Source organism: Hyaena hyaena, unplaced genomic scaffold, assembly GCF_003009895.1.
Source record: "Hyaena hyaena isolate Hyena2069 unplaced genomic scaffold, ASM300989v1 scaffold_137, whole genome shotgun sequence".
Taxonomy (NCBI): domain Eukaryota; kingdom Metazoa; phylum Chordata; class Mammalia; order Carnivora; family Hyaenidae; genus Hyaena; species Hyaena hyaena.
In genome coordinates, this window is record NW_024080769.1 from 1,610,639 (window position 1) to 1,637,615 (window position 26,977).

At 40.8% G+C, this 26,977-nt stretch overlaps 1 protein-coding gene across 5 annotated transcripts in view; it reads left to right on the top strand.

The window, feature by feature from the left end:
- HMG20A (high mobility group 20A) overlaps positions 1 to 25,910 on the top strand; it is a 73,373-nt gene extending 47,463 nt beyond the window's left edge. For 4 of the 5 annotated variants that reach the window (XM_039238194.1, XM_039238195.1, XM_039238193.1 and 1 more), the window contains 7 exons: positions 3,056 to 3,203; positions 5,668 to 5,880; positions 9,256 to 9,388; positions 10,272 to 10,303; positions 18,531 to 18,606; positions 19,312 to 19,527; positions 20,226 to 20,496. In XM_039238194.1, coding sequence (XP_039094125.1) covers positions 3,056 to 3,203; positions 5,668 to 5,880; positions 9,256 to 9,388; positions 10,272 to 10,303; positions 18,531 to 18,606; positions 19,312 to 19,527; positions 20,226 to 20,362 — 955 coding nt within the window. In that variant the 3' untranslated portion in view covers positions 20,363 to 20,496. Of the gene's footprint in view, positions 1 to 3,055; positions 3,204 to 5,667; positions 5,881 to 9,255; positions 9,389 to 10,271; positions 10,304 to 18,530; positions 18,607 to 19,311; positions 19,528 to 20,225; positions 20,497 to 23,454 lie in introns of those variants that run through there. The other variant, XM_039238196.1, reaches the window with a different exon arrangement.
- The last annotated feature ends 1,067 nt before the right edge of the window (positions 25,911 to 26,977 follow it).

Here is a 26,977-nt window from a genome sequence, read left to right on the forward strand (position 1 = left end):
GGGACTGTCTTTATGAATAATTCTATAATGGAAGGGAGAAAAATGAAGTGGGATCCAGAGAGTGCTTTTTGTTTTGTTTCATTTTGTTTTAAGGTAACAAGGTAAGAGTAAAAAATGCCACATTTGTTTGCTGATTAGGCTGATCCAGTAGACAGGGAAGAATTGGTAATGCAGGAGAGGGTAGAGTTGCTGAAAACCTGTCTTGGAATAAGCTAGACGCTGTGGGGTCCATGGCACAAATGGAAGGGTTGCTGGCTTTAACTAAAAGTGTGCCAACTCATTAATAGGAACAAAAGAACCTTTTTTTCCCTCCAACGGTGTCCAACTTGTCATCTCCAAGGCATTTGACGCCTGTGACTGCTCCCCTCTGGTTTCTGTTCACTTCAGAGAGGGACTCCTAGGATTCATACATTTTCCGAAACCTAGCTCTCATATTATAGTGAAATAAGAATGTACAAGAATTAGTAACTTAAAAATAGAGGCACTGTTGGAACAACAGTGAGTGAAAGAACAAGTTGCCAAAGACATCCAAAGTGATTGAAACACCTGGAAAACGAAGCTACCAAGATCAAACTGGGTCTCCCATGGTGCCTCTTTTCAGAGCAGATGATTGGCATTGAGTTCATAAATTCTCTTAGTCTTTTTCTAAGGACCTCAAAGATCTCAAAAATGTAGGAAACTCCTGCTTAAAATTATCTATTACGTCTTCTAGAAAGGATCAGAAAAGTGTAATTTCTTTTATTTCCAGGACAGGGTGCATCTGCTTTCATTCATTTCTCAGCCCACTGGAATCTGATTTTTATTCCCCTAATTCTACTAAATCCCTGCTCCCTAAAGTTGCCAACAACCTTCAGGTCTTCAAATTTAGCAGATACTTTTTAGCCTATCTTCTTCAACATCTGCTGCTTTTCACTTGGTTAATACCCACTTGTAAAAAGTCTTTCTGCCTTGGCCTCTTTGACAGTATTCTCTCCTAAATCTCTCTATTTTTTTTTTTAAATTTTTTAAAATGTTCTTTTTTTTTTTTGAGAGAGAGAGACACACACAGAATCTAAAGACGGGTTCCAGGCTCTGAGCTGTCAGCACAGAGCCCAATGCAGGGCTTGAACCCACGAACCATGAGATCATGACCTGAGCCAAAGCCAGACGCTCAATCAACTGAGCCTAGGCTCTCTTAAATCTCTCTCTTTTTTTTTTAATTTTTTATAGTTTATTTATTTTTGAGACAGAGAGAGACAGAACATGAGAGGGGGATGGGCAGAGAGAGAGGGAGACACAGAATCTGAAACAGGCTCCAGGCCCTGAGCTGCCAGCACAGAACCCGATGTGGGGCTCGAACCCGCAAACCGCGAGATCATGACCTGAGCTGAAGTCAGATGCCTAACCAACCGAGCCACCCAAGCGCCCTTCTCCTAAATCTCTTAATGCCCTGCCTACTCTTTCTCACTTCTTCTAACGCTTGCTCCTCAAATGATCTTTTCCAACAGAGTTCTGTCCTGACTTTCCTCTCTCTTTCTGGAGAATATCTAGCACTTCCTGTTTTTCTGGTTTTCTTCACTTCTGTTCTCTCAGTGCAGGTTTCCAGTTGTCTGTAGGACAGCTCCACTTAATTATGCCATGAGTGTTTCAGACTTGACCATTTTCTCATCTGTCTGCCTTACACCCACCCCACTTCACTCCCTCCACACACTTTCCAGTTGACCTTGGCTAATAGTACATAATCACCCATAGAGTTACCTTTGACTCAGCCATTAAGTTCTCTCTATCCCTGAAGTTATCTCTCCCCTATTCTCAATCCTGCCTGCCTGTCTCTCACTTACTCTATAGCAGTAGCCTCCTGAGAGGTTGCCCTTACTCCTTTTATACTCTGTCCTTTCTGCCTGTAATGATGTTTACCTGACGAATACCTATTTATCTTTCAAGACTCTGTAAAACCTTTCTTAACATCCTCTGTATATGTATAAAATTCATCATACCTTCTACCATACACTTTTTACAGACCTCTGTTTTAGTACTTACATTGCCTTGTAATTATTTGCCTATAACCCTATGAAGGATATATTCTTCCAGAATAATGACTGAATCCAATCATCTACCTGCTTATATCTACTTTTCAGATGAATAAGATCTGGTTTGCTGACTCATGAGTTCCAACTCACGGAACACAATGTTGAAAACAGAGAAGAAATATATGTTTGATTTCTTAACCTTTATACCTGAACCTACTGAATTTAATAACATTAGATGATCTGGTTGTCAATAAACACTTCAGCCCCAGAGGGAATAACCTATGGAATGTACCATGAGAGATATTTCTTACACCGTCTGTAATGGGGCAGCCTGCCTCTACAACTGCCATTCCTATTCTCCTTTTCCATTAATAGTATTTCCCTTTACACTGGAGATATACATGAAAAGTAGCATATAAAAGTTTAGGGGAGGGGTGCCTGAGTGGTTCAGTCGGTTAAGTGTCCTACTTTGGCTCAGGTCATGATCCCCCGGTCCATGGGTTTGAGCCCTGTGTCAGGCTTTGTGCTGACAGCTAGCTCAGAGCGTGGAGTCTGTCTTCAGATTCTGTATCTCCCTCTCTCTCTGACCCTTCTCTGTTCATGCTGTCTCTCTCTCTCTCAAAAATTTTTGTAGAGAGAGAGGAAGAACAAATGAGCAGGGGAGGGGAAGAGAGAATCTCAAGCAGGCTTCACGCCATCATCGCGGAGCCCTGCGTGGGGCTTGAACTCAGGAACCTTGAAATCATGACCTGAGCCGAATCTAAAATTCGAACATTTAACCAACTGAGCCACCCTGTTGCCCCCAGTTGTTTTTAATAGAAGACATCTCCATGAAAATGACCAGGTTCAATCAGACACTGAAACTAGTTTTTTAAATGCTCTGTAACTGTTCTAGAGACCTTGTTTACATTTACACAAACGAGGTGGGAGAATTAAAGCTGGCTTCTGCTTTTGTTGACAGGGAAATTTGTCTTGAACCTTGGTAAGTAGCAATTTTTGATGCTATTGATAACTGAACCATTGCCCATGTGTCTGTTATTCTTAAGGTTAACCCACCCAGAGGTTCCCTACAGTAGCGGAGCCACATCATCCACCACCAATCCAGAATTTGTGGAGGATCTCTCTCAAGGTCAGTTGCTTCAGAATGAGGCTTCAAATACAGCAGAAGGCACTGAACAGAGGCATGAAGATGAGGTAAGCTGAAGAAGCATCTCTTCCTCTTACCAGTCTCTGAAGTTTCTGAAGAAGCAGTCAGCAAAGGAATTGATCAAAGTGTTCATCCTCTGGCCCCCCTACATTCTGCAGAATTTTCTTCATAGAACCATATTAATTGTTTTAATGACATAGAGACAAGTAGACTCTTTTTCCCCCTACTTAATAAATTTATATCTATATCATATTAAATGCTCAACAAATGCTTATTGAATGAATGAATGATTTAAATAAGTAATTAGTGAGAAGTGCACATGCCCTTGTTCAAGGCCACACACTGTATACACACCAAGCCCTACAGCATGGAATCATATGTGCCCAGAGGAGCCACACTGCTTATTAAGCCACTCACCCTCCCATAGAGGGCATCCTTCTCCAGTTCACACAAGGTTCCATGTGGGTCTGGGGCAGCCATGCGCTTGTTGGACTTTCAGTGTTCCTTGCAATTGATTGATGACATTGTCCATGTTAGGCAGTCTTTTTTAGTCATAAAAGAGCTCCACCATGAATTTCACCTTATTTCTTATTTATTTTTAACATTTATTTATTTATTTATTTTGAGAGCAAGTGCAAGCAGGGGAGGGGCAGAGAGAGAGGGAGAAAATCCCAAGTAGGTTCCATGCTGCCAGTGCAGAGCCCAACACGGCACTCAGTCCCACAAACCATGAGATCAGGACCTGAGCCGAGATCAAGAGTCGGAAGCACAAAGAACTGAGCCTCCCCAGTGTCCCATCATCTTTTTTCTTAAAAGAGCTGATTCTTTTCAGGTTGGCATCCTTAAAGATTGTAATGAATGATTGAAGCTTCCTAAACATCTTAAAATTCTTAGTAGCTTTAATGTTACTAAGTTTACAAGATGAAATCAGAAAAACAAAAAAAGCTGATAGCAAATATACCATTTGCCCAGTGGTGAATAGTAATTCGTAATACTTTGGAGGAGTACAGTACTGTAATTAATATTCAATGTTTTTGTCCCATTTTCACTTATCTTTCTCTTCTCTGAAAGAAGAATTCTTGTATCCATAAAACTTTATTAACTGATAAGCTCTGTGTATTTTTAAAAGTATGAAACAAAAGTATGAGGGAGCTTGCATCTCATTAAAAAGGACAAAGAGATGGCATACTTGGATGGCTCAGTCTGTCTGCCCCCCCCCATGTGCTCTCTCTGTCACTCTCAAAGTAAATAAACAAACAAACAAACTTTAAAAAAAAAAAAAAAACAAAGGACAAAGAGAAAGGGCTGTGGTAAAACATCAGTAGTAACTCAGTCCTTTAAACTTTTGGGGGGCACCTGGGTGGTTCAGACGGTTAAGCGTCCAACTTTGGCTCAGGTCATGATCTCATGGTTCGTGGGTTCAAGCCCTGCATCGAGCTCTGTGCTGACAGCCAGCTCAAAGTTTGGAGCCTGCTTCAGATTCCTTATCTCCCTCCCTCTCTGACCCTCCCCTGCTCACACTGTCTCTCTCTCTCTCTCTCTCTCTCTCTCTCAGAAATAAATTAACATTTTTTTTTAATTTTTTAACTTTTTTGAGGTGGTTTCATTTTTTGATGTAACCAACAACATATAAAGACCTCTGACTATAAAATAAACGTCTTTTTTTTTTTTTTAAATGTTTTATTTATTTCTAGGAGAGAGAGAGAGACAGAGTGAGCAGGGGAGGGTCAGAGAGAGAGGGAGACACAGACTGAAACAGGCTCCAGGCTCTGAGCTGGCAGTCAGCACAGAGCCCGACGCGGGGCTCGAACCCACGAACCGCGAGATCATGACCTAAGCGAAAGTCGGACGCTTAACCGACTAAGCCACCCAGGCGCCCCTATAAAATAAACGTCTTAAGGAACAAGTCATCAAGCCAAAAAACTAAGTATTCATTTTGGATATATTATACTTGATGAAATTCATATGGTAATTTAGAAATCTATATGTTGTCTTCTATGGGAAATGAACTGGTCTTTGAATGGTATCAATGAAAATTATCCTTCACGAATTATTTTTAATCCCTGTACTAGAGCTTGTCCCTTTGCCCAGTGCTTATGACATCTTGTTCTGATCCACTGTGACAGTGTCTGCTCCTCTGGCACAGCACTATGATGCGCCACGTTTCTCATTTAGAAAATTCCTCTGTCGGGAGTCAGGACTTGTTAAGTGTGTATGAAAGACAAAGCTTATGTGATCATGGTACCCACCTTCTCATCAGTTAGGATTAGTCCCTTAGTGTCACATTTTGCAGTGTGGCACATGAAAGGATGTGCAGGCGAACCATCTAGAGTTCCTTCTTGAAGACTACATTGCAGTCATTTGTACCTATGACCGATTTGGAGAGCTTTGAATATCCAGGCTCTTGATAGTAGGAAAATGCAACTCTTACGCTGTTTTGTTTGTTTTATTGTTGTGTTTTCTGGGTGGATTCTGTAATTTGGTTTTTGGCTTTTTTATTTTGTCTTATAGCAAAGAAGTAAACGAGGAGGTTGGTCCAAAGGAAGAAAGAGGAAGAAACCTCTTCGAGACAGCAACGCACCCAAATCCCCCCTTACAGGGTATGTTCGATTCATGAATGAGCGTCGAGAACAGCTTCGAGCAAAAAGACCAGAAGTCCCATTTCCGGAAATCACAAGAATGTTAGGCAATGAATGGAGTAAACTGCCCCCTGAGGAAAAACAGGTAATTGTTCCTATTCCTGATCCTTTGCTTGGTTTTGAATTTTTTTTTTTTTAATGTTTTATTTATTTCTAGGAGAGAGAGAGACAGCGTGAGCAGGGGAGGGTCAGAGAGAGAGGGAGTCACAGACTGAAACAGGCTCCCGGCTCTGAGCTGGCAGTCAGCACAGAGCCCGACTCAGGGCTCGAACCCACAAACCGCGAGATCATAACCTAAGCGAAAGTCGGACGCTTAACCGACTAAGCCACCCAGGCGCCCCCCTTTGCTTGGTTTTGATCATGCCTCAAAAATAGCTTCTGTCAGAAACACAAAGAGGAAGGGTGCTTGATTCTTCAATTTTGTCATGGGCCTAGAAGAACAGAATAGGAGGATTCATCATAGCTCTTTTCTCTAGCACCGTGGTTTTTATTCTGTTTCAGGGTATGCTGCAGGGGTGCAAACAGGAGGGGCCCTAGGAGCACCCCCTAAGCAAAGCAGCTCTACTTTTATTTGACTTATATGCTGAGAGTTCATATAAAAATTTTGTAAAATGTGATTCAATATTAAGAAATGAAGAAATCTGTCAATATGATTTATACCACCAAGTTAAATGAAAAGTCAGGAGTTGAATAAGAAAAGGTCATTTGATAAAATTCTGCTGTTCACATAAGATTTTTGTTTAAAATTTTTTAACAAGAGTTCTGGCAAATTTAACCTACTATGAAAAATAAGACAAGAACTATTTGAATTCTTCTCGAAGCAAAAACTAACACTGTTGCCAAACTGAAACAAATCCATTTGTTAGAGAGGGTTGAGAGGAATTAAGGACAATATAGCCACAAATTGGTTGAAATGCCACAAAAGTGGAATGATGGTAGATTGTGGGAGTGGCTTGGGGTTAAAAGTTCCCCGCATTCTCATCATCTAAAAGATAGCTTTATTTCTTTTATGCTTCATACTTTTTAAAAAAGGATTCCACACAGACTAAAACCAAATTGAAAAATACGCTGGGGAATTAATTGAATTCAGAAAATTTCAAGGAGATTATATTACGTTACAACTTGAAGCTCTTTATGGCAGTAGGCAAGTGAAAAAACCAGTGCATAGTGTCCATTATTTTAGCCCTAATGTATAAAGGGATCGTGAGCTGTTCATACTCCATTGGTTACTCTTTTCTTTTTAATTTCTTAATTTCAAAATTGCTATATGCTCTTTGTTTAACTTTTTTTAAAGATGATACAGAAGTATGTAAAGGAAAAAGCAAAAGTAATGTTAATTCTCTCCAGAGATAACCACTGTTAGGTAGGACAAGGGTTTTTGTGTTTGTTTTTGTTTTTGTTTGTTTTTAACTTTTTCTTTTATGTTTGTTCATTTTTGAGAGGGGGGGTTAGGGAGAGAGGGGTACAGAGGATCCAAAGCAGGCTGACAGTAGAGAGCCCAACACAGGGCTCAAACTCACCAACCATGAGATCATGACCTGAGCCAAAGTCCAACGCTTAACAGACTGAGCTGCCTAGTCCCCCTGTTTTTAACTTTTTATTTGGAAAAGGTTTCAATGTACAGAAAGTTACAAACACAGGATAGTGCAAAGAACACCTAAATACCCTTTACCCAGATTTGCCTGTAGTTAAACACATTTTACCCCATCTGTCCATTTGCATATGCACTTACACTCTCCTCAACAAGCTTCGCATACATGCGCACTCATGCTCACTTGCTCTGACACACACACACACACACACACACACACCTTTTTTCAAAATCATTTGAGGTGAGTTATGTACTTCATCGCCCTTCACCGCTAAATATTTCAGTGTGTATTTCCTAAAAATAGACATATTTTCTTACACATAGTTTCCTTATCAACTGTATGATTTTATATTAACACAATACTTTCATCTAATTTACTATCTATATTCTAGTTTTGTCAGTTGACCTAACATCCTTCCTCTGTGACATTTCCCCCCTCCAGTTCAGATTCCTGCCCAACAGCAGCGTTTTGTGTTTCATAGTCAGAACTCTAGACTCCTTTAAACTGGGATATTTCCATAGTCTTTCTTGGTTTTTCATGACATTGATATTTTTTAAGAATGCAGTCCCTCCCTCTTTTTCCACCTCCTTTTTGTTTTCCTCTAACGAACATTTCTCATTTTGTACTTGTCTAATGTTTCCTTGTGATGACATTGAGATTATGTGTTCTTAGAATACTGCATGGGTGGTATTGTGTCCTTCTCTGGGCATCACATGTGCAGGCACACAATGTCCTTATTCCTCATTGGTCATGTTAGTTTTGCTCTCTTGATAAAGTTTTTTTATTCTCCTTTACAATTAATAAGCAATCTGTGGAGAGATGTTTTAAGAACATACAAATAGTCCTTTCCATATCGATTTCCCCCATAGATTTAGCATCCACTAATGACTTTTGCTTGATCTAATCTTTACCATGAGAGTTGCAAAATTATAATTTTCCAACTCTAGCACTCCCTTCACATTTACTGCTCGTCTTTCAGCATTCTCACCTAAGCAAGAACCCTTTTCCTCCCCTGTTTGTTATGTATTGTTGGTATGAGCATACTAATTTCTTCTTTCCCAAAGGTTTATAATTTTATTACTGTACTTTCATATTGGGGTACTTAAATTGTCCCCTACATCAGCCTCTTGTACAAGACAAGGTTTTTAACATAATACTTGACTCTAGTTTGTGTCCATTTAAAAGCACTATTTTTATACCTTATTTCTTCAACCTAATTGATGAATGAAAAAGACAGGCCACTAAACAAAATTATCCTGTTAGATCAATGACTTTGTTTAAATAATTAATAGCACAAAGAGTGTAGATAAGCTCTGTCATAGTAGTCCATTTTAGGTCCATAGGATGAGGTCATTCCTTTTTATGTTCTTTGTGTCTCCCACTTTCGTGCTCTACTCTTCTGTCTCTTAAAAGGCCAATTGATGTATGAGATCATTCTCTCAAAATGGGTTGGGAATAGAGAAACAAAGTAATATTCCATCCTTTCTCTTGGGAAGACTACATATGCCTATGTGGTGTTCAGTCCTCTTGAGGACTCTAGTGGCCATATACAGGTCTATCTATGGGATTAGAGGAGTAACTGTAATGTCTTCTTGTGAATATTTTATGACAATGATCTCAATAGAACTTTTCTTCATTAAGTTAGAAAATAGAATAGAGAATATAAAGAATTAGAATTACCTGTTTCTTTTAGAATTGAGAGATTATATTTTATTCTATCCACATGATTTCTTTATCTTCTATTAGAGCTTTCCCTCATATCCTTTCTTTCCATGTTCTAATTGTCCTCTGTTTTCTTCAATGAGTTCACTAATATTTTACCCAGATAAGATGTGTTTCTTGAAAATAATTCCACATTTCTCTCCTAGCGCTACCTTGATGAAGCAGACAGAGATAAGGAGCGTTACATGAAGGAACTGGAGCAGTATCAGAAGACTGAGGCCTACAAGGTCTTCAGTAGGAAAACCCAAGACCGTCAGAAAGGCAAATCTCACAGGCAAGGTATCAGAACCAGAATGAGATGTTTTTGTAGTTTGTGGTGCATGATAGAGTGTCACAAAGCCCACTGTTAGAGTGATAAATATAAAAGATAAGTTTCCATCATTTCTCTACCATGCCACATTCACTTACAAAAATACCTCGGAATTTTATTAAAATAGCATTACTCTCATTTAAAAATCTTAGTTGGGTTTCTATATCCAGTATCAATAATTTGATTTGTATTCCAAGACCCCTTTTCATTACCTGTCCTTTTTTTTTCCTAATTCCCAGTTTAGGCATTTCTCTGCCTCTAAACAAGTCTGCCTACTAAACTATATACCTGCCTTTCTTTGACACCACTAAGCCTTCATGCGCCATTTCTCCCAGCCTGCAGTGACCATGCTTTTCATTCATCCATCCATTCATGTATTCATGTACTCAAACAGTACGCATTGAGTTTTCACATATATCAGGCTTTATTATATCAGGCTTTCACCTAGGCATTAAGTGAAACAGTGAACATGATAGACAAGATCCCAGTCTTCATGGATCCTTGTTCTCTGTTAAAATTGTTCATCACACCCTTCAAATCTTGCTTCAAGTCCCCTTTCTTCAGGAGACATTGCCAAAGAAGCCCTGCCCCCACTAGTCTGCCATTCCTTAGCCATTGCATCTTCTCCACATTTGGGCATCTTGCATGTTAAACTATAATGTTGTATAAACAGCCTATGGCATGTGTCTCCTGTCCACCCTCCCACTCTGTTCTCCTCAAAGGTAAGAACTGCGTCTGCTGTTTCTCTTTTGTCTAACTGTAACTACCTATAGTGCAGCACAGTTCATTTGCTTGGGTTTTGTTTTGTTTTATTCTTGAAACTAATGTTCTTTTATTCTTTCATATTTTTAGATGCAGCCCGACAGGCCACTCATGATCATGAGGTAATTAGCTTTCTGTCTATGTGTCGTATATATATCTGTTGATAATAATGTTATTGTTTGTCATGCTTTTAGACCTTTCTCTCTTTTTTTTTTTTTAATGATTTATTTATTTCTGAGAGAGAGAGAGAGAGAGACAGCATGAGCAGGAGAGGGTCAGAGAGAGAGGGAGATACAGAATCTGAAGCAGACTCCAGGCTCTGAGCTGGCTGTCAGCCCAGAGCCTGACATGGGGCTCGAACCCATGAACTGTGAGATCATGACCTGAGCTAAAGTTGGACACTTTACCAACTGAGCCACCCAGGCACCCCTCTTTTTTTATTGAATGGCAGAATATTCCCTATCTCATAATTCCAATTGGGTGAGTTACTTTTGCTCAAGGATTCTTACTCTATGATGGACACTTATCATGAGTCTGTCCTTCAACTACATCCCCTAACTCCAGTCCTTTCTTGTGGTCCAAGAATCTTACTGCCTTGAAATGCTAAAGATGGCTGGAATTTGGAGTGAAGTACAGAAACAAAGACCAGCTGAAGGCCATACTTGATCATAGGTTTTCATCATCAGATACCTCACTCTGAGTCTCAGAAAATTGTTATTTAGGGAACCCAACATTTAAAATGGACTATTCAACTATAGTGTCAACGGAGCACAAGTTACAGTATCTCAGTTCCTAGCTCACTGGCACTTGGCACTTATTCCTTCACTGGCCTTTTCCTCTCCATTTGGTTTAGCCTGTCATCCATAGGATATGGACCTGTGTTCCTATGTAGGATTTTAGGCCCATGTGTCTTTGGCTAGGCTGCAAAGAGAGCTTTAAATATATAGGTAGCCCATGATTCACATATGGTTATAAGAAAATAAAATTTTTTGGTAATTCCATGCTTTAAATACTCAGTGACTTTTCATCACTTATCAAATCTCATTCAACTCAGCAATCTGAGTCTTCTGTGATCAAGTCCTACCTTCCTTTTCCAAATACCTTAACTCCCGTATTTCCCACATATATCTTACATACTTAATTAAAAAGCCTTTACTACTCATTGTCCTCCACGTACCCCATCGATTTCTGCCTCATGCTTGTGTTCATATTCTTTCTTGCATGAAAATACTTCTCAGGGCACCTGGGTGGCTCAGTCGGTTATGCTTCCGACTTCAGCTCAGGTCATGATCTCATGGTTCATGAGTTCAAGCCCCGCATTGGGCTGTGTGCTGACAGCTCAGAACTTGGAGCCTACTTCGGATTCTGTGTCTCCCTCTCTTTCTCCCCCTCCCCCGCTCATGTTCTGTCTCTCTCTGTCTCAAAAATAAATACTTTAAAAAATGTTTTAATAAAAACAATTAAAAAAACTTTTTTTAATGTTTTATTTATTTCAGAGAGAGACAGAGACAGTGTGAGTAGGGGAGGGTCAGAGAGAGAAGGAGACACAGAATCGAAACAGGATCCAGGCTCTGAGCTGTCAGCACAGAGCCCAACGCAGGGCTCAAACCCACAAACCACGAGATCATGACCTGAGCTGGAGTCAGAAGCTCAACCGACTGAGCCACACAGGTGCCCCTTTAATAAAAACAATTTTTTAAAAAAGAAAATATGGGGCACCTGGGTGGCTCAATCAGTTAAGCATCCGACTTTGGCTAGTGTTATGACCTCACAGTTTGTGGATTCAAGCCTCACATCTGGCTCTGTGCTGACAGCTTGGAGCCTGGAGCCTGCTCTAGATTTTGTGTCTCCCTCTCTCTCTGCTCCTCCTCAGCTCATTCTCTCTCTCTCTCTCATAAATAAACATTCAAAAAAATTTTTTTGAAAAGAAAAGAAAATACTTCTCTCTGTCAATAATTTTTCCCGTTACCCCTCCCCTATCATCCCATTCTGCCTTGCAAAATTCTAGCCATCCATCAAACCCTGTTTCAAGTTCCATTTCCTCCTTCAGCTTTTCCTGTGTCCTCCAGCTTCCTTTAACCCTCACAGCTCTCTATATTTCTCATCTGCACTCAACTGCTCTAGCTAAGGTGTTGAGATTATTCAAGTGCTTCTGTTCTTCACATTCTTGGATTGTAATCTCTTTCAAGGTACCTATGGTCTAGTTTCCGTCTTGTACCCACCCCATTACCACCTAGCATGATGTCCTTACATTTGGAGATCTTCCAGAAATACTGATTTTTATAGAAAAACCCACTTGTGTAAATAACAGTGGAAATTTACAAAAAAGAATTTTCTGTTGTACTCTTGCGTGCTTTGGCTTTTTAAGAAATAAGTTTTTCGGGGCACCTGGGTGGCTTAGTCGGTTAAGCGTCCGACTTTCACTTGGGTCATGATCTCGCGGTTCGTGGGTTCGAGCCCCGCGTCGGGCTCTGTGCTGACTGCCAGCTCAGAGCCTGGAGCCTGTTTCAGTCTGTGACTCCCTCTCTCTCTGACCCTCCCCTGCTCACGCTGTCTCTCTCTCTCTCCTAGAAATAAAAAAAAATTTAAAAAAAAAAAAGAAGTTTTTCAAGGAGTGCCTGGGTGGCTCAGTTGGTTAAGCGTCCAACTTCGGCTCAGGTCCTGATCTCACGGTTCGCAGGTTTGAGCCCTGCGTCAGGCTCTGTGCTGACAGCCAGCTCAGAGCCTGGAGCCTGTTTCAGATTCTGTGTCTCCCTCTCTCTCTGACCCACCCCTGCTCATGCTGTCTCCCTTTCTCTCAGAAATAAATAAAACATTTTAAAAAAAGAAATAATTTTTTCAAAATAATAACTTCTCTTGGGGCTATAGTTCTCATACCTAATTTGGCCTTGGTAACCTTCAAAACACAGAGAAAACATTTACATTAACAAATCAAACATTTATTTTTTAAGTTATTTTTAATGTTTTTTTCATTATTTTTTAGTGTTTATTTTTGAGAGGGAGAAAGAGAGCATGCACGCATGCACATGAGCAGGGGGAAGGGCAGAGAGGGCAAGACACAGAATCCAAAGCAGGCTCCAGGCTCTGAGCTGTCAGCACAGAGCCCAACGTGGGGGTTGAACTCACAAACCATGAGATAGTTACCTGAGCCGAAGTCAGTTGCCTAACTGACTGAGCCACCCAGGTGTCCCATCAAATAGATTTATTGCCATCCATGAATTAGAAAGTAAGAAACATAATAAATATTAGCATTTTATTCTTCAAGTAAATCCTATGAAAATGTAGATATATGACATCTCTGTGCTCTAATTAGGGTGAAATATTATGATTTTTTTTACTTGAAAAACTGTATGTATACTTTATATTTAAAAGCCTAATTGAATAGTGTTACAAGCTTTTCATATTGCCAGATGTTTATCTGTATAATTACTTATTCCTCTCTTTATTTGTCTGCAGCCCCACCAACCCATATCATGAGATTTCCGTACTTTCTTTTTCCCTTATTAATAAGCATCCTTTATAACTTCTCTATCCTTAGTGGTTGCAAAGGAGAATTTGGACAATAATCTTAAGCGTTACATCTCACGCTTTCTAGTCAACAATTGACTGACTCCTTTTATCACTATGAATTTTGCTGGCGAAATTATATGTGGCATTTTGGTCCTCAGTAAGGTTGATAGTTTTAGTCAGGAAAGATTTAGTAGATTGACTCAGTCATAGAAGCTGCTGCTGCTGATTTGATAAATGAAACTTTTTATTAAATGAGGCTTTTTATTTATTAAATGAAGCTTCATATTTTTATTTACATGATTTAGCATGGTATGGATTCCTATGATTTATGAAAAGGAGTAAGTCTCTGTGTGATTTCCCTGTTTTCAGATTAGATACATGTTAAATCAGAGGAAAACAAGGGGAGAGTAGACGGACAGCCAGCAATCGTTTCTCAAATGTGTATACATTAGGCTCTGTAAATCTGTTTACTGGTATATCCACATCAGGATAAAGCTCTCTTAGCAAGGTTTTTGACCCAATTAATGTCCCTCACTGTATCAGTTTTTATTTTACACTGAATAATATCTTTCTTGAACTTTGCAATTTCAAAACAATTAAAATAAAAAAAGAATTAGTTTGATAGTTTTAAAACATAGTTATATAGTGATTTCCTTACATATAACTTCTTAGTATAATAGTTCAGAAAAATAAGAAAGCACTAGGAGTGAAAAGTAGCCACGGAAGTCCCCATAGAAAGGAGGAACTCTAAAGGAATCAGGCTCTAAACGTTCCTCATGTTTTGTAGGGGACACCTCGAGGTGGGTAAAATGACTTGAGCAGAGTTATGAGTAAGTTAATAAAAGAGTAAATATCTTCCAAACTGCCTGAAACATCATAGCTTCTAAATACATGTTTATTTCCCTTTCCTTACCCTATTAGGAGTAAAATGACAAATGTAGTAGAATATTCTTCAAGCTCACTTCAAAAGACTAAGATCTCAGAAACTCTCTCAACTAACCCCACCCCCCGCCCCGTGCCCATTTAAGGGGTAAGAAAAGTGACTAGCCTGAGACAGGAAACAACTTCCCCAGAATCACTTATTGAATTATAGGCAGAAAAGTTTGAGTGAAATGCAGGCTTCTGTATCCCATTCTGGCATTCTTGCTGCACATGCCACACTAAGTGGAACAAACTAGTGTTGAAAGTGAAATTGGGCCTGGTTGGTCATCAAATTTGTTGCTAATTAAGACAGAAATTATTTTGTTTGTATAAAGAAACCTATTATATTCCTAAGTGGAACTTGGATTCCTAAGACATTGTTACCATGGCAGGTAGTGGCAAGTTCCTGTCAGAGCTAAAGAAATGCTGACCTCAAAGCCACTTGAGTGTCCTGCATAGCACTGGGTACTGGGACTGGTACACAGATAGTAAGAGTGTTCCCTAAAGTAAAGGGACCTTGAGGGAAGATGTCACATTCTATGAAATTCTGGCCTTGAACGTAGATCACAGCAAAATAGGTTCAGTTCGAGAGGGCCTCTGTTCTCTTCCCTTCCATTCAATATATAGAAGGAAAAACCTAAGTGAAGAGCATTTTTGCTCCCCTCAGACCAAAAGCCAGCCCTCTGGATGCAGGAGTCAACTAGTGTTACTCTCAAGAAAGTGTCTACATCTCATATGAGGACTAAGATAGAAACAATAATTTTGTTTCTCCCTTAATTTATGAGAAATGACAAAATGACACTCAGCCTGAACAAATTAGACCCTTTCAATGAAGAGGTAATGAAATCCTTATGATTTTAATCCCTTGAGCAATCCTTGGAACAGCTTAAGTATACCCGAGCCCCCAGGAGGATCCTCTCCATGCCGAGTAATGTACTCAGTAATGGAAGAGTGCTGATGGTTTTTATTACCACTCTTCCGTTAAGTAGAATTTCTGTTGCCTTTCAGAGACTGAACAGTTTCATTTAATTGCTTTCTTGTTTCTTCTCTTGCACTCTAAGAATCTGTACCAGGGGGCAGTGTGTTAATGTACCTATGAGGTACTATTCTCTGCCCTTACTTAAGTAGTTAGCTTGGTTTGGGCCACTCTTGCAAAGAGTAGAAGAGCATTACCTGTCTGAGGAGACTCAAGGCCTTGGAGAGAGCTCTTGCTACCATGGGATTGGGAGGCAAGCATCCCTCCGTCCTTAACTAGCAGATATTTAGATCTGTGACTAGGTGAGTGATCTCATATGAGCCTGTGCAGTTAAGGAGGAGACTGAGCAGGGTAACTTGTATCTGTTATACCTTGTTCATGTTGAAATTGTATGTTTTCTGTTTTACTATCACTACCCAGCAACAGTTACAGCATAGGTAAGCCAGTCGAGTCCTAAAAAAGCCACTGTGAATATGTCTAGGATCCTTTCTGGCACCAGCTCTTCTCACCCACGCATGAGTTCTCCTTGAAGCCACTGGGAACTGGGCCGAGGTAGAGCTTTGCAGGTTGAAATTGGGGCTTTCACTGATAATTGTGTTGTTTCTTTTTAAATTGCTCTGGGAAACTTTGCTTACTTTCTTTAAGAGATAAAAGGTAAAAATTAAGTGCTCTGAAAGTTTCTTTAGGTAAATACATAGATACATAGTTTTTTAGACTTAGCATCTTAGATGTCTCTCTTGATCAGCTGCCATTGGCAGGCTGCTCATACAAACCAGCCCCCTTACAAGGTAGATGCCAAAAATGAAAATAGGAGCTTGGCCGTCAGAATTCCCTCACAGACTGTTAACTGCTTAAAGCAGCTTTCTACTGGGCAGCAAATCATATTTGTGTTCAAAGATAAAAGACTAGTGGCAAGAGTTAGGAAAGATACATTCTATCTCTTACTTTAAACATGTTTTTGTAGGAATGTTTTTTTTTTTTTTTTTTTTTTTTTTTTTACTGTTCTTTATGTTGTAAAGATTTTGGAATCTTCAGATCTCACTAGCAGTTCCTTCAGCACTCATTTCCCACTGTTGTCCTTACCATCTTATATTATGTAAGATTTTAACCATTGTGCCAATACACTTATTCCTAATGGCTTCAACTTCAAGTTCATTGTAGAAATTCCAGCCAAGGCATCTTGAAATTGACTTTATTCTTATGGGTTGCTGCAGAATATATTTTGCAGTGATTTATGAGACCTTTATTTTTTAACTTTATTTTTAAATTCACCAAATTGGTGAATTAAATTTAGGCGTTGTTATTCTTTTCTATCTTACTTAATCCTGCCTTTTCTCATATTTAGAGCCTAGTTATTTCTGACTTCTTGATTTTGTTTTTGTTCTTTTTTCCCTGTGTTTGAAGAAAGTTTAAAAGATCCCCAACTATAGGCTGCCCCCGTAAATAAGTAAAGCAGTAGTACCAATAGAATGTTGTTTTTATTGCTCATGGTTGGCAAATCTCTGCTGAAAGTTCTTATTGTCCATTCGGCAAATTTAAACCGAGCAGTCCTATCTCAGAGCATTTTACATGCGTAACCAACAGAAGCAAGTGAAAAAACATATAGAAATTCCTTTTCTCTATTCCTTCCTCAACACCTGTATACTCTTGACTTCTCAAAGCACAGAGCTCAGAAATGGCTTCCAAATTCTCCATTAGGGAAATATGTATAGGTTTGTTTTAAGGTTTCTCATTGCACCATAGTTGCACACCTGAGAGAACTAAATATTTAACCTGCTTGAACTCTATGAAAGGTTGATTCCAATGAAAAGGTAGAATTTCCCTTACACCTTCACTTGGACTGATACCTGCTCACCCTACTGTTTCTTTAAGGAAGACATGGCCTTCAGGCCTTACCTATTTAATTTAGCTTCTGTTTAAGAATTGACTGTTTTGTGGGGTACCTGGCTGGCAAGGCACCTTGATCTCAAGGTGGTGAGTTTGAGCCCTACGTTGGGCTTAGAGATTACTTTTTTCTAAAACAAAAAAAAAAAAGAACTGTTTTGTAAAAACACTAATTTGAAAAGATGTGCACTCCTATGTTCATTGCAGCATTATTTACAGTAGCCAAGATATGGAAGCAACCCAACTATTCATCAATAGATGAATGGATAAAGAAGATACACACACACACATAACATAGAGTGGAATATTACTTAGCCCTAAAAAATAATGTAATTTTTACTATATGTGACAACACAGGTAGGCTAAAGGGAATTATAAGTCAGAGAAAGACAAATACCATATGATTTTACTTATATGTGGAATCTAAAAAATAAAATAAAATAAAAAATGAGAGCGCCTGGATGGCTCAATGGGTTAAATGTTCTACTCTTGATTTTGGCTCAGGTCACAATCTCATGGTCGTGAAATCAAGCCCCATGTTGGGCTCCACACTCAACATGGAGTCAGCTTAAGATTCTCTCTCTCTCTCTCTCTCTCTGCCCCCTCTCTCTCCTTCCTCCCCTCTCCTCTGCCCATGTTCTCTCCCTCAAAAAAAAAAAAAAAAAAGGGAGAAAAGAAAAAGAAAAACAACACAAATGAATAAATAGACAAACAAAAAGCAGAAACTGGCCCATAAGTACAGAAAACAACTGATGGTTGCCAGAGGGGAGGGATGCTAGGGGAGATGGGGAAAATGGGTGTGGGAAGGAAAATGGGAAAAGGGGAGTGGGAGGTAGTCTTCCAGTTCTAGAAAGAGTAAGTCACAGGGATAAAAGTTACAGAAGTGGTTTTGTAATGGCATTGTATGGTGACAGATGGTAGCTACACTTGTGCTGAGCAGGCATACTGTATAGACTTATGGAATCACTACATTGTACACCTAAAATTAATGTAACGTGTGTCAACTATACTTCAATAAAAGAGGGGAAAAAAACTATTTTGTTACTCTTGATTCACAGAAAGAAACAGAGGTAAAGGAACGGTCCGTTTTTGACATTCCTATATTTACAGAGGAATTCCTGAACCACAGCAAAGGTAATTACTAAAGTATCATTTCGCATTCCTCAGATTTGTGACAGAGGATTTCATTCTCAGGAGGGATTCATTGCTCGAAAGCAGTGGTAGTGATATTCTCCACCCTAGGGCTGGTCTGGAGGAAGAAATCTACTTCTTTTTGACTCTCTAGCAAAGGTAGCTACTCAAAAACCAGTGAAGGAAAGCAGGACCAGTTTTGTCAAAGCGCCTTTAGTCCCTGGATCAAAGGAAATAAATACGCATCACTAATTCAATTGCTTTCAGACTCTTAGACCCAAACCCTTTGTATAATAAAAACTTACATGGGCATCCTGAATGTAAAATAAGTAAGAGCAAAGCTGACTCCATTGCAGGAAAGATGGAAACCCACAGCTGTGCTTGCTCCTCTCCCAGGACCGCCCTGCGAAGCCCCTCTGGCTCCTCATTGCATAGTTTTAAACAAAACAAACATTGAAATACCGAGAATTGCAACTGTTCCTTGCAATCTTAAGTAGGAATATGACCAGCTTTAAGAATTAAAATAGCTCTGGGGAACCAGGCATTCTATTGCTGAAATTGCTATCTGGAAGGCTATAATGAGAATAGGGAGATGAGGTAGGGTAGCTAATTAGAGACAGCTAAGCAGAACTTCTTTGTAAGAGTCTTCGGGAATCCTCTAAGACTCCTGGTGCTACTTGGGTTCTACGTGGGGGGGTGTGTCCTCAGCGCGGGAGGCAGAGCTCCGCCAGCTCCGCAAATCCAACATGGAGTTCGAGGAGAGGAATGCAGCCCTGCAGAAGCACGTGGAGAGCATGCGCACAGCAGTGGAGAAGCTGGAGGTGGACGTGATCCAGGAGCGGAGCCGCAACACGGTCTTACAGCAGCACCTGGAGACCCTGCGGCAGGTGCTCACCAGCAGCTTTGCCAGCATGCCCTTGCCTGGTAATGTCGCCCTTTGCCAAGCACTTTGGGGGTGGGGAGGGGGGCAGCAGGTGCTGTTTGTGTTGGTATTAAGTTGGTATTAGTGGGGTGAGCCTGAGGTCTCTCCACCAAGTGGAGAATCTAAAATAAGGGTTTTCTTCCCTCAGCGTTTTGTGTGGGTCACCTAACAGTATCTCAGTTTTGGCTACGATCAGCCATACTTTCAGACTGTCTGGTTATTTAAATTTTTCTGCAATTACATTTTAATATAATTTCCTTTCTATTAAGCTTAATTTAATATTCAGAATAATGGAAACTGGAGTAATAAGTCCTGAGTAGGGCACTTTTCCTATATATGTTTGCTTGCGTTGTAATTCTGTTTTAATGGGAAGGAAGAGAAAAAACAAACACTAGTATGTTTTATATACTCTTTCATGTTAAGGATAATTCCAGCAGAAAGCAGGGAGTCTCTAACATTTTGTTGTATGCATCTACTCCTATATACTGTATAGTGATTATATAGCCCATCTTTTTATTCAGGATATGTGGATTAATGTCATTTCTTTGAGGTCTAAAAGCCTCTGCTCTGAAATGAAAATCTGGTCTGTGGAGCGGACCACATTAGAGTCACAGTTGCTTTTACTTGGAGTCACTTAACTGTGTTATGGTTGAACAGAATAGGGAGGATTTTCTTACTTTCTCTTCTTATCTCACTTCAGGAAGTGGAGAGACACCTACAGTGGACACCATTGACTCATACATGAACAGACTGCACAGTATTATTTTAGCTAATCCCCAAGACAATGAAAACTTCATAGCTACAGTTCGAGAAGTTGTGAACAGGCTTGACCGTTAGGGAATGGTGAGTGCTCACTGATGCGACATGTATGTGCCAACACGTCATCGAAAATAAGAAGGCAGTCGACTTTCTCAATACTACTGAAACCCTGGCATTACATCAAATAAACGAATTGGAGACAATTAAAATCACTGTTACATGCTTACTCAATGTAGTAACTAATGTTAGAAAAGAGTTTTTTCTCATGCATGCCTCAGCATGGTTTAATGGAAAGAGCATGATGTTTTGTGGTTGAACCTCCATTCCAGCTTTGTCAGTTATTAGCTGTATTCTCCGGTGTTGGTTTCCCAAAGGGTTTTGAAGAGAGGATGAGAAGCTTAGAGGGAATCACCCCCAAAACAGCACTTAGAACAAAATAAATATCACTTAATTGTTAAACTTCCTTTTCCCTGGAAAATACTAACGATAACCTACAACAGCAGTCGCTGAGACATTGTATATATATAAAACCTACGCGAGGAAGAAGCTTTTCCTTCACCACTCCATATCAGAGTAACTACTGGTATGTTAAATGTTCGTATGGACTATCCTTATAGTGAAACAGCTATTGCCCAGGGGTGGTGCAGGGGGGTACCTGGCTGGTTCGGCCAGAAGAGCACGTGAATCTTGATCTCAGAGTTGTGAGTTCCAGCCCCACACTGGGTGTTGTGATTACTTAGATAAAATAAGAAAATAAAAAGACTTTAAATAGATTTTAAAAAATAAACTCTCAAAAAGCAAAAAAGAGAAGAGAGAAAATAAGCCTTTTAAAAATATGTTCAGCAAATGACTAGTAGTAGTTCCTCTTAGAGAATGAAAAAAATACATTTCCTGAAAGTCTCTGCCCGTTTAAACTTTTTGGTATGAATGGTCAGTCATCAGGCATCCTTTCTTAAATAGAACTCGTAGGTGTTCACTTAAATTCCTAGAGCTAGAGTGCCCTGAAGCATGCTGTCCCACAAAACTGACAACCCTTTGGTCTGCAGACCCATTCCTGCAGACGTAGAAACTGTGGGATTCCTAGCATCATATAATGAGGTGCCACATTTGGATCCAAAAACAAGAGGGGACAGGCAGGATATGCTCCTTACAGTGGCCAGTCATAGTTGTGAATCTTTATTTGTCCTGCAGGTACATGAGCACACTCATACACCTGTCCATATTGTAGTATGGTTTGGACCTTGAGCAAAATATATAAGAATAAACAATAAATAAAGCCCATGATTCTTTGTCTGATGAGGCAGCATCTGCTAGCAGAGACAAGAGCAGTAATCTCTGTCCTCCTTGGCCATGCCATTGGATGGTGAGACAGTGCATTATACGTTAGCCTCTGCCATGCCCTGATGGGGAAAGGATTAGCGTCCTTCTAGTGAGTAACCAGATGGAACAGACCGTACTTCTGAGAGACGGCTGGACTCCCTACAGAATAAAGAAGTGGCATTACCGCCGCTGTTTATGAAGGGAACAGCTTGTAAATCTAGGCCTGGGATTTTCAGGAGCTCATCATCCTTCTCATTTTCACACAGTGTTTTCAATTAGCACTCTTGTAGGCTTGAAAAGAGAGAGCCGGGACAAACAGAGTGGAAGACTGTGAAAAAACACAGTAATTGATAACATGGTGTCTCCTCACGTAGGTATAGGGCATTTGTTGCAAGTTTTGAGCCAAAAGTGGTTTTCTATTTTGAGTATTTTGCTAGTGAGAAGACTCTCATAAAGCCTTACCCATCTTGATATAAACTATAGTATCCGCTTTCTGAGGGATCTTTGAAATCCTAGAATGTTACCATTATCTTTGATTTTAACCTATATTTTGCTCTTGAAAAAAAAATACCTGAAATGTGAACCATTTTATTACTACAGATTCTTACAATCCAGCCGTGCAAACGTAACTAAGAGTAGAGAGTTCCCCACACTCCTCAGAACTGTCAAATGAAACAATTATAAAGACTGTGATTAATACTACGTTGGCCTCATTATACAAATATGTACAGACAGCTAGGCCTGATGTCCCCAGCATTCGTGGTGCAATTAATTACTCTGACGTGAGCTTGGCAAAGGTTTCATCCACTGTCAGGAGCCAGTGAGTGAAGGGAAGCCAGTGTTCTACAGTTTTAGAAGAGCATATTAGAGCCGGAAGGGACCTTTAGAAATCCCAACATTTTACATAGGAAGAAATGGAGTCCCAAAGAGGTGAAATTTCTTGCCTAAAAATACCCAAGTAGAAGAATCCAGAATCCAACTAGAACACATATACCTGAATTCCAGTTCAGTGGGATTTCTAAAGCATTGCTGTACAGAGGTGGGGGCAGGTATAAGGGAAAGGCACCAAAAAACTTTGGAATATAAGCGTTAAGACAAGTAGGTAAATAGAGAAACTTATAATCCAGGGATTATAGTGTTATAAAAATTGGTCAGCCCATCTAAAAATTATTTTTATGGACATACAGTGGAAGACTTGCCCTAGTTGTTGTTACCTTTCTCTGTATCTAACCTAGAAAAAAAAGTAGAGCTGGGAAGAAACCATGGGGGCAGCTTCACACTGAGAGGTGACCATGTTACATAAGCTGTCAGAATCCATATGTTGCTTGGTTTCAGTTTAACCAAATGAAAAATATTTGGCTCTTTGAGGAATTGAAGAAAGAAAAAAAAAAAACCCTTTCTCATGCGATTGCAACTTTAGCGATGTAAGAAAATGTATTGATCCTGCGCACATAATACATTTTTATATATATGCCAAGGTTTTTAGATTTATACTTGAAGAAGACTGGTTTTGATTGATTATACATTTTTTGGACTAAAATGGAGTACTAACTTTCCATCATCAGATTTGGGCCTGATAGTTGCTTTTCTGTGTTCAGCTGATGATTTTCCTACCTCCCCACTCTTACTGAACCGTGTTCCTCATTGAAATGTGATCTCAGACATCTCCATGAGGTTGTCTGCTTGCAGCTTTCTGTGCTCTTTCGTTTACCCTCACCCTGCTCCTCACCGTAGCCCTCCCCAAAATAGCAAAGAGCATTTTGTTTTTTCTAACCCATAGCCCTAACCCTTTCTGATCAGTGCTCACCATTTCGGTATCTTCATTGTTTTTCTCCCTCCCAATTCTACAGGTCTTAGAGCTCCATGATGTTCTGTAAGTGGTTTTGCTTGTGAGGAATGAGAAGCCATCCCTGGAAATTTGAACTGAGTGGAGGCAGAGAGGGGGTGCAGGTTGCTCTGCGCGGGGAAGAACTGTCAGTTAGGAGCTCAATGCCTTCACCCCGGGAAGCCTTGTGAGGGAGCAGCCAGAGGAGCGTGGATGCACTCTTCCTGTGGAACCGGCCTTGCGCAGCTTTGAAAGCGTACAGCCGCCCTCCCGAATCCTCGGTTTCCTGTCATCTGCATTTCTGATAAAGTGGGTCTGCGGATGTTCTGCTGACTGGGCAACCCTGACACTGATACCTCCTGCAGCAGAGGAAGCCCTCTCCTTGTTCCCCTTCAGATGGGGCCCTTTTATCTGTGGCTCCTGTTTTCCTACCTAGCTGTCACTTTTTTTTAATAATGCCTTTGGGGGTTATTTTTTATTTCCTCCACCCCCCGCCAAGTTATACATCTCCATTTTCTAACCTCTGGGCTTTGTTGCTCAGCTGGACTCTGAAGGAGAGTTTCTCTCATTGGACAGGCCCGGGCTTCTCCCCTCACCGTCCTGCTGTGCCTCCACAGAAGGGAGCTCCTTGTTGACGGTGTCCTGTGGAGGAGGCTGTGTTTCCTGCCCCCCACGGCGCTCAGTGGGTGCCAGCCCTCATCGAGGCTTTGTGATCGCTGCCCTGAAGGAGAATGCTCTGTCCCTCCTCGGTACTGCCTGCTGTTTCCTACGTGTCGCTCCTGCACATACGCGGTGTCCCAGCCCCAGCAAGGCTCTTCTGTTCCCATCTGTTGGCAGTGTCTTGTGGAGCGTTTTCACTGAGGAAAAGGTCATTGGTAAACAGGAGGGAGAGGGTAAAGTCATTTCTGATTGGGGCATTGGAGAAAAAAACAAATCACACAAAAACCCAAAGTTTATCATGAGCAACAACCGAGGGACTCCCTCTCGGCTTCAGGTGCACTGACACTCCAGCGGGGAAGGGTGGGAGTGTTCAAAGTCTTCTCCTGAGCCCACAGACAAGGGCACAGAGGAACTGGTCTTCCCTCCACAGCCACAACTGCAAAATCTACGTTCAAGGCTTCCCTTCCTTTTCCCCTCTCAGTAAGTGATTTTTTCTTTTTAACACCAAAAGGGAAGAGAGGTTTTCTGATTCTCACCTCAGGGTTTCGTTTGGTTTGGTTTGGTTTGGATGCTCTAGCGCACAAGGCTGACAGTTGCAGCTGAGATCCTTGGAACCAAAGTGGGCCGTGCTGAGCCCATTGTCTCGGCACCCTGCCACTGGCGCAGGCGGAAGTATGTCCCCCTTACAATCTGCTCAGAAGCCAGGGTGCAAGCCAGGGGCCCCCTGTTGTGTTGATGCACCATCCTGTCTTCTCAGCAGCATCCTACCTGATTTCTTTATTAGCCCAAAGGAAATAAAATCACAACAAAAGCAGCCTTTCTGCAAAATGTTATGTGAGCACACAGTCCAATTTCCATGCACTGAAGCCACATGCAGCCACTTGGCAACTTCCTACAATAAGAGCCCATCATTCCTTGTTGCTAGAAACCTAGCCTGCTTTTCTGTATTTTCCTGTTTTTCTGCCCTCTCCTGCTGTCCCTGTCACTTCCCTCGGACTCCTCGCCGGCTCAGTCCGAGCGAGAACACCCTGTGTGTGGCAGAAGGACAGCCAAGCCAGTTCTGGAAGTTTGTGTCTGCCTCCTGCCAGACACTCTGTTTCCTTTCTTCTTTCCTCCTGATACTGTTCTCTTTCTCCTCTGTGTCACCTTTGTTAGCAGTGCTGTTGACCAGGAAAGATGGCAACTTGGTCCAAAGGTCATCATTCTCCCGACTGTAGACGGGACACCTGACATTGACTTGAAACATTTGCATATTCAGGAATGCTCCAGATCTTGGGAGAGGCTACAGTCCAAAACCGTTTTCACAAAATAAGCAGCCTGCTTTTGAAACCGGGGCTCTCCCAGCAGCGACACACCAGACTGGTGGCTGGGACTCAGCAGCCACAACACTATCAGACGCTGTTAAGCAGGTGTGTGGTACCCACCCAGGAGGTGGCGAATGAGGTCACAGCCTAGCGCGGCACCTAATTCATGTTTCCCAGTAAACCTGCAGATAGTCCTGCACACTTACCCGTTCTTCTCAAGAAATTAGTTGTTGCCCATTCAGGGTTCCAGATTTCGTTGTTGTTGTTGTTGTTGTTGTTTCCTTTCATTAAAACCCAAGGAGCAAGCTGAAGAAAGTAAGACAAAGTGTTTTATTTCTGACAACATTAAATTTTAGGGGAAAAAATTGTGTACATGTGTTTGGAACTGTTGAAATGCCAAGTTTTCTGTACAAGTGTTTTTGTAATTAAACTTTTAGATTTTCTTTGTTTTTGAAGAAGTTGATGTGCTTGCCTGACACTTGCCTCATTAAAACTTTGCTGTGTGGAATCCACCTAATTCCATTTTCCCAGCATTGTGATGGAAAAAGTCCTGCCTCCGCCTTTTCATCTTAAAGACTTTGTCAACTCTACCTTAATCATCAAGACTGTTATGCTTTTAAAACATTAACACATTCATTTTACTAATTACTATTTCAAAATGTCTTAGCCTGTTTGAGAGTTCAACTCGTTTAATGTATATATAACAATACAGTGAGTTGTAATCATGTTGATGTAGCACTAGTATTCTGCTTGAAAGAAGTTTGATGTTCTCCCTTTTGACAGAAGGGAGAAGATATCCTTAGATGCTTGCTTTTAAAAGGAGCCACTCCTTAAACATTCAAAATCATTTTTAAAAGAAATCTGTCACCATGCTTTTAAAATCCTAAGGATGAGGGGGGTGCCTGGGTGGCTGAGCCTGTTAGGTGTCCGACATTGGCTCAGGTCATGATTTCATGGTTTGTGAGTTCGAGCCCCACGTTGGGCTCTGTGCTGACAGCCCAGAGCCTGAAGCCTGCTTCGGATTCTGTGTCTCCATCTCTCTCTCTCTCTCTCTCTCTCTCTCTCTCTCTCTGCCCCTCCCCCACTCGAACTCAGTCTCTCCTTCTCTCTCTCTCTCTCTCACACAAATAAAAAAAATAAAAAATAAGAAAAATAAATAAAATCCTAAGGATGAGGTAACCTGGCTTTCAAAGCCTGCTGCTCTCCAAGTAGCTAGTTGTGTTGCGTTGGGCAGGACTTGCTTTTCCCCAGCCCCAGTTTCCTCTTCTGGCAGAACACATGCCTCACAGCTCTCCTACACTGTTGTTAGAAAGATGGAATTAGGGAGCAGAACTGACCACACTTTGGAGGACATGAAGGCTTTGTTATATGAGTGCCAAGAATTATTGAGGTAACTCAGTTAGGATTGGGCTTGACTGTGCACTTAACAGAAGCTCGCATAAGCAAAAACTTGAATAAGAAATGTGTCTCTCTCATGGAAAAGTATTCCAAAGGTTGGCAGCCCCAGACCAGGATAATGGCTCCTGCCCATACCACATGGTTCCTTTCTCAAGGTCACCTCGTGGTCCAAAATAGCCCCTTGAC